Below are 8542 nucleotides of genomic sequence, written 5' to 3'. Positions count from 1 at the left end.
TGACTGAGCCGCTAACATCTCACGCGTGAATTCCTCTTCCTCTCCTTTTGTGAGCCGGGCAAGACATTCCAAAGAGCTGCTAAACCTCAACTTCCTAATTGCTGATATTTGTTTACATGAGAGATACACTTGGTGTGCAGGTAAAGACAGAGGAGAGAAAGGTCTTGTCAAAACAGCCCATTCAGAGAAGAATGATAACAAACACACCTCTTTCAAATAAACCTGCCTCTACTTTATTATTGTACTGTACAGTATTTCATTATTATCTGAAAGTCACTATTATTTTATGTGACAATAATGGCTTCATCATTTACTACAAGTTGCATAAATAATTTAAATGTAGAAATAAAATATAAATATGCAGTTTATTCTTTGTAGCAGTCCTTCTTTGAGTCTCTAAAGTACAATCAGGCTATACACGGACAACTCTGCTTACATGACAAAATCCCTTCCAGTTGCTATTTCAAACACACAATTGAACAAGAAGCAAACATTGTCAGTACAGTTTAGAACACCAAAACAAGGAAGTATTATGAGAGAATGGCACAACGGAATGTGGACAATAAGCTGAAAGGTTCATAGTACTCTTAATTAAATACAGGTCAGACTGTAGTAGGGATGAGAAAGGGGAATGGGTTTGTCAGCATGGGCAAATTGGGGATCCAGAACCTTTTCCTGTCTGTCTGTCTCTGTCTGTCTGTCTGTCTGTCTGTCTGTCTGTCTGTCTGTCTGTCTGTCTGTCTGTCTGTCTCCATCCCTCCTGCGGGATAGCAGCAGCCAATATAAAACAATTCAGATTTAGTTTCAGTCTTTTACCTCATTCCTATCTTTCTTGTCAGTTCTATTCAGAGATTGTACTGTAAAAATTAACTGTCTTACTCATTAAATAAATTGATTAGTGGCTATTCAAATATTTCCAACGGTAAGTAGAACAACAATTTTAGAAGTGGTACTAACTCATATGCCACTTAATATTTTTAAGAACTGTTAACAAATATTAAGTTATTGAGTAAATATAACTTCATTTATTTGTGTTCTGCTAATCTGAAGATATTGAGACGTTACAAGTAATGATTATTTAATATTTTAAAGTCAATCTAACATTAAACATTACTCAAATTGTTGTTACTTGGTAGGGTAGCCCAGTGGTTAGAGTGTTGGACTAGTAGATGCAACCACTTGTAGATGCAACCACTTGTAGATGCAAGTTCAAACCCTCGAGCTGACAAGGTACAAATCTGTCGTTCTGCTCCTGAACAGGCAGTTAACCCACTGTTCCTAGGCCATCATTGAAAATAAGAATTTTCCGACTTGCCTGGTTAAATAAAGGTAAAATGAAAATTTACTTAAAATAATAAAGTAGTAGACATGGATATTAGAGCAAAAAACACTTGATTTATCTGTGTTTGTGCTGATATAGAATTGTTACGTATTTTTGCAAGTTATGAATACCTAATAATGCCACATGGCTCTGTTTGTATAGGATTGTTGGTAATAAAATAAAAAGTACTTTATGATACAGTACTTTTACACAATGTTGTATGCATGTTTGAAGAAAGAAAAGTACATTTCTAAAATGGTATTAAGCAGTTTTCTGTGCTGTGAAGTGTAACAGATTATGGAAAACGATATCAAAACCATCGGGAAAATATACTTTCAATAATGAGACAAGAAATTGCCACTATCAACAGTCACTCCGATTGACAGAGGCAAATGCAGAATCCTGTCATGCTTAAAACTCTACCTCCAGTTACTGCTAGAGGAATGAGCACTGTGCTCAACAATGCCTGCTAAGGTGGGTTAAAATGACAAATTGTCAAATACATAAAACAATGTTAGACACGACCGCTGAAAATTACTTATCAGAACTACTTACTACGTGCACTTGAAAATGTAAGTAGAAGGGACCCGAAATGTTTAGGTTCCCTACAACAAATATTCATGCTAAAATAACTTCCATTTTTATAGTTCAGAATACATAATATGATTTTGTGTCAAATATTTCAGAAAACCCAAAACAGTTAAGTATTTACAACTTAAAAATATAACAATATGGGTGATGATGTCACTTTATTACTTTAAGTATTGAACACTGTATAGTTTAAGTTGAGTGGTTTCCACCCTCCAAAAAAATTGTTAGCAGAACTAATTGCTATTTACAGTGTAGGGCTGATAGTCAGAGAAGTGGAGTTGTTTTCTCTCCCTCACCATCTAGGTTCTCAATGAATAGAATAGGGATACGGCTAGTTGGTTACCAATGCTATTTGCTTCTAACAAATAGTCTCCATTCAGGGTGTAGATGAGTATAGAATGCTGTGCCTCAAGGTAACAACAGGCACAATTGCTGGAGCCTCCTCTACACATGAGGATCTTTTGTGTGTCTGTGTGGTTTCAGCAAACAGGAACTAGCCATGTCTAGAGGAAATGGCTTTTCATGACTCAAATCTTAAACACAGGAATGGGCTCATTTAGTCATTAAGACGGGTCACTGGAATGCTCAGTCACCTGTTTGACCGCAGGCACCCTGGTCTTGGAGTGCTGACACAACCATTCCCCACCCCTCTCTCTCCCCCTATCTCTTTCACCATCACGGGCCACTAGGGCCACTGGGCCAGGGGCCTTAACTGACAGCTCCTATACTGCTGCTATGGAGTGAGGAGGACCCTGGGGGGGCTCCTGGTGAGTGCGGTGCTCCCCGGGCTGTCAGGAGGCTGCGTGGTCTGGGGTCGAGGCCAGGGCCTGTCAGCAGCCCACCTTCATAGCCAGGACGCCCAAGGGCTGCCACAGGCTGCTCAGTACAGAACACCCAGCCATAGAGGCGCTAGAGCACAGTTAGAGCACAGACACACTTTTCAACCCTATAGGCCTATCAGGCAATGTAGCCTGCCCGGTGGATGTTTTGACAGGTGGGGTTTGAGTTTAGGTTCACCTCTTGCTGTGGCGAAGGTGGATAGATACTCTTAGTGTCTGAGTCAGAGGCTGTTAGCTACGAACCGGAACATGTATAATACTGTACACTCCCATCCTAGCAGTGTTCCACCTTTCCTGACCAGTCACATGGCCTTCCCTGGCATTTTGTCGACTCATTTGGTCATGCAAATCAAAAGTTCTGAAATATTTTGTAAAATAGGCTGCAAAATCTATAGTGCCTCTCTGGTGAGAAAGACTTGTGTCAAATCAGTCCAACAAACAGCTTTACAAATCCTTTTATTTGTTGAAAAGGCTCTTCTTCTCCCTCTTCCAGTGAAGGAGCCGTGTTGGATGTGTGTAACATGTGCGTGTGTACTGCTTTGGTCTCTGTCCGTGTACGAAGGAAGGAAGAGCATCCTCAGTATGAATTGCTGACCAGTGTCGGTGTGTTGCTTTTGTTCCGACTCCCAGGCAGCCGGGTGCGTTTCTTGTCTCGTCTGGGCTTGGCCTCTGAGGAGCTCTCCTTGGCCTCTGACTGGTTGTGGTGGCGGCTGTAGCGTTTGCACTTGCAGGAGGTGACCACGCGGATTTTGTAAGCCCGGTAGTTGCCGTTGGGGCACTGCAGCTGCACCCGCTGTGTTCGGGAGTGGGCCGGGATGCAGCGGTAGTCAGAGGCGCTGCTCCGCCACCATTTGCCGCGCACGATGGAGTTGGGTAGGAGGTGGGCGGGCATGCATTGACCCGAGCACACCAGCTCCTTGACGGGCTTGGCACTGCGGCAGGAGCCGTCAGTGATGTAACGGGTGGAGCGCAGCTCCCTGCAGCTCAGCTCCGAGGCACCTGGGGTGAAGAGGAGGAAATGAGGTTTACACACTCTGTGGCATCGCTCCAAATCAAACACTTTGAAGACGATACGACTCGAGGGAAATCTTCCATTTAACTATTCAAGAGCAGAGAGCTATACAGTTGTGTCTCCGTTTTCTGAATATGTCAAACATGTGCCTGTGTCAAAAACGCATGGTTCGATTGTTCATATACTGTTATTCGTTTATTCTAATAACTTGGTTAGTTTGCGTGTGTGGAGCTGGGCTGGGAAATGGAATATGAGGCAGATTTTAAATCTTCTAAAATGTTCAAACTCTTCCTTCTGTTTCACCATTCAGCTATTTTTAATCTCAACAGAGTGCCCTTTTTTTTAGAATTGAACATGTACAAATCCAATTCAAAATCAATACTGTCACATTTGTTTGGTGGAAGGGCTCAGTATAAGGTGGGAAATGAGTTAAACTCAACACTAACGTTGATGCATGATCTGATGATGACTGTTGCCTGAAAATAAGGTTGGATGTGGAATTACAGCTGGCAGCAATCAGCTGATAGCAAATCCAGAACAGAGTGCTATTAAACAGCTCAATCAAACATAATGGAGATTTAAGTCGGAACCAAAGCTGCCATACACAATGCAGGCCCTCCGTAAAGGATGTGAAGATTGGAAACAGTCTAAATGCTTGCTGTACAAGTATTTTAATTCCAAAACAAAAAATTTGACAATTGGAAAAAAGCAAAACTAAGAGAGTATATTCAGTGCATGGCTGGTAAATTCAATATTTTGGCCATGGCCTCTTCTCAAAAGCCTTACTCATTAGTTATTGTTCTCTTTCTTTACAAGTGGCGTGCAGAATAGCAGAGGACGTGTCGGTAAGGAAACTATACACTGAGAGGGATCTGTTTTTCTTTCGTAGTTTTTCTTTTGCGAAAAGTAGAACAAAGGATTTCTGGAAGGATGACTTCCTTTTTTTCATTCAGAGAACCTGATCTGGTGTTTTTGTGTCTCGGCTGCTCGGGAGACCACAGCACAAGGGCTCTGCTCTGGTCTCAGGTCTCTCTCAGAGTACCGACTGCTGAGCACAGGGACCAGGGAGTGACTGGAGGGGCAGCCAGACAGACCCTCTCTGCCTCCATGACCCCACTGGGACCATGGAAAGAGTCATGGGAAGATATGGTCCTCCCAGAGGGAGGCAGATATGAGGAATCACATATGATATGACTCATTAGATCAGGGGTGCTCAAACTTTTGGGCTTAGTGGGCCAAAATATAATCTGAGTGGTGGGCAGCGGACTGAACAAATAGACATGATCTATTTAGAAATACAAAAGGTAAACAAAAACTTTTTACTAAGCAATCATACAATCACACTTCAAACATTCATCAAGTTGTAGCCATTTAACAACACATTCTGATAACCAGTTTTAAATATGTGGTTGTTTTTTTAGCATTGTGGCACAGAAATTGCAAACAAGTTTCCATCTTCATAAGGCGAATCACTTGAATATGTTTCAAATGACTACTGAATAGATGATTGTTTCACTCTCTCTCTCTCTCTCGATGGATATTGCTCAGTATAAGAAGAGATTTAGAAATGTGCATTTTCTTCCAAACCCACTCTGAAGCTGTCTGTTGTTTAAGAGGTTTTCAAGTATTATGTCAAATGTATCTCATTGTTCATTACAGCAATTTAGATCCCCGGGGGAGCAAGGTTTGTCATTTATACTCTACGTACAGTCTCTATTAGATTTGAAATGATGAGACTGGGAGAAACTGGGAAAGAATAACATTGTGCATCTTGAATCCATGAGAGGCTATTCAGAGATATTTCCTCTGTACAAATCAGCATGACTACAGCATATCCTTTACTGGCTACAGGTGGGAGTCATTCTCCAGCACCGTGTTGAATTTAACCAGCAATTTCTAAATACCCTGAAGAAATCCCATAAGAACAGAAACCCTGGCGTTTTATTTTTTAACACATGTTGTTGCGATTAAATAGCTATGGCATAGGCAGACCTTGACTAATTGTATGAAAGAGAGGAAAATAGCATGGAGGATAGAGTGAAAACCATGATCTTTTGTAATTCGACCTCTTCCGATTGTGTGAGGAGAAAACCACAGGCATATAAATGAACATGTTGCTCTCTCAGCCTTTGCGTAGCATTCATTTAACCGCAACCCTGCTTCCTCCATTCAACAGTACAGCTGTTCCAGTCTAAACACCATTGTCAAGCATCAACAGGGAAAGCTGCAATTAAAAATGGCCACTGGAGTTCCTTAAGATTTATCCATGATTTGATATTGACTAATCTATATAGAAAAGTAGCACTTTTCGGCACTTTTGGGAATTAAATGAAAAATGATTGGATGTTCTGGGTGGTCTTTGGAGGGTTTCTTTGACATAATGATCCACATAAACCACACAGGTGAGGTATCATTCCCCGGGTTATAGAGTGACCATACATTGAGAATTTAATCGATACCTTGCATGTTTTAAGATTAAAAGGACGTGTGTGGTCTTACAAATGGACGGAAACGAATTAACTCGTGCGTAAAGGACGACAAGCTATGCTGGGAAATGACATGTGTGGTGAGTGTGCGTTTTTTGAACAGTTCAGACTGTCCAAAAGCTATGTGCTTGAGAACATAACGTCAATCTAACATGACACATTAATAGATACTGTAAAAACGCCTCGGTTAACCTTAAATTGAAAGCGCTCTTTTTTCACCAAGTGATTGCTCATATTTCGCACGAGTACAGTACAGCTGTTCATAGATCTCCATGAGATATTAGCACCATCCCGAGCTGTTTATTTTAAACGTTTAGATTTTATATAAGTACCACTTATTCAAACAAAGTGTTACAGTAAAATTCAAATGAAATTTTATTAGATTGATTAAACAATACGAAATTATTCAATGAAATTGATTAAAGATTATCCATACAGTTTCATCCTTTCTGAAGACCAACCTCACATTGTACGGATGGTTTACATTTTTATTTTTTTTTACAAGTAATGCGAGTTACAAGTAGGCCTAATCATAATGCGCCCCGAATATGGACATGTAATCCTCTAGTCCTAATAGCTATGCAGGCTACCAGATAACGTTCAAAAATAAATACTCACTATAAGAGGCTCTGTTTGCTGATGATCTTCTTCCCCCGTGTTTTGGTCGATTCATTGTATTACTGTTATTATTAGAAGCCTGTAGTATTGGTTGCTCGGGAGGCTGTGCGTTCTCAGTATATTCTGGTATTATTTCTGTAGCATCGTTTTTTAGTACCCTCCATCCCTGCACGACCGTACAACATCCCTGTAGCAGCAGCAGCCCCGTGCTGGAGACGAGGAGCGCGAGAGACACCTGCATGCTTATCGATCCGCGGTAGAGCAGGTGAAAAACGTCGGGTAAGATGCGCTCTGTAACAACTTCACCAATTCCACCCATACAAGAGACGTTGACGCTATTTAAATACCCAAGCTTTCGTCAAAACTGACAATTAAGAGCATACACAAAGTGGGAGGGGTCCAGCCCCAGCCAAATTCATTTATTTAAAAAATGGTGGGGAGGTGCATGGGCGCTCGCAAGGAGAGGTGCGCACGGGTTTGGGTACGTTGGTTTTAGGGAGATAGCGCATCCACCTCCGTCTCTGGTCTCTTTGAGTTCCTGTAACGCAGCTTTTTTCCTTCGTGATTAACGCACTATGTGTCTCAAAAGTATTTAAGTTGTTTTTAAGTGTTCTGTTTGGAAAGTGATCCAGGGCGCAGTCGGGAAGACGATAGAGTGACGTTTCATGGCTAGGCTGCTTCCCTCTCCATCATAGACAACTTTTGATAGCTCGCGCAATTTTGTTTAAACAATTATAAGTAAAACATAATAATTAAAAAACATGAATAATAGGGTAAGAAATAATAGCAAAATTGTGAAATGCGTACATTTTGACAGGTCGCAGCAGTCTATTTGTAATATTACTCCTTTGTTTTATTACATGTATTTTGTTGTTTATTGTAGGCTCGTGTATCTGCTTTGGAATTAGTGTACACTATTGACCAAACATTTATTGCACAGTCATAGACCTCTTGAAAAGGGATCTAGAAATGTAACGCCATTCTTCTTCAGACAACTCATAACACATTATCACCATTTTCTTCCTGATTCTTTGATCCACTGAAAATGACAGGTCCCATCCTGTATCTAGTGTCTGGTGCTCTGGTTTTAATAAAATGATTTGGACGGAAAAGAGGGTTCCAGCAAACTCTTGGCATCCTTGAAATCACAGTCTTTCGATTGGAAGTGCTGAAAGATGGAGGCTCCATTGTACAAATGCTGCCCTCTTGAGGGATAATAAACAAATAAACGGTTCAGTGGAAATAGATAGGATTTTGACGGGGCTCTGATCAACATGACATGTTCTCCTATTGGAGTTATTTTGAGGAGGATGCAGCGGACGTGCCCAGTGCGCTGCATGAACACACTCACATTCTGGAAAAATAGTACTGTTCATGACACATTGTTACCTGTCATTCATTTTGGGAACTGAGCTGTGGTCGTAATGAGATGTTTGATGGTTTCCTTCTACCTTTAGGTGTATTCCCACTGGGCACAGACATCAATTCAATGTCTATTCCAAGTTAGTTAGTTCGACATGATTTAATTGAAGTGACTTGGAAACAACGTTGATTCAACCAGTGTGTGCCCAGTCAGTTGAAACCTAACATCAGAGTTGAAATTTATGGAGCAAGCCAACAGGCTTCAAAACGATGCCAATAATAATCAAGGATAAGGATGATTTAATTATGTTGC

General features: G+C 41.0%; 1 protein-coding gene across 1 annotated transcript; it reads right to left on the bottom strand.

The window, feature by feature from the left end:
• Window positions 1–210: 210 nt before the first annotated feature.
• Window positions 211–7416, bottom strand: LOC110491484 (sclerostin). Its single transcript, XM_021564968.2, has 2 exons — window positions 6868–7416; window positions 211–3750 (listed from the first exon to the last, which is right to left on the bottom strand). Exons 1-2 carry the CDS (start codon window positions 7184–7186, stop codon window positions 3329–3331), a joined length of 741 nt encoding a protein of 246 aa, XP_021420643.1. The 5' UTR covers window positions 7187–7416; the 3' UTR covers window positions 211–3328.
• Between the last annotated feature and the right edge of the window lie 1126 nt (window positions 7417–8542).

Source organism: Oncorhynchus mykiss, chromosome 16 (assembly GCF_013265735.2).
Source record: "Oncorhynchus mykiss isolate Arlee chromosome 16, USDA_OmykA_1.1, whole genome shotgun sequence".
Classification (NCBI taxonomy): domain Eukaryota; kingdom Metazoa; phylum Chordata; class Actinopteri; order Salmoniformes; family Salmonidae; genus Oncorhynchus; species Oncorhynchus mykiss.
Note: the sequence above shows the minus strand (reverse complement) of the source record. Positions and strands in the feature narration are given on the sequence as shown.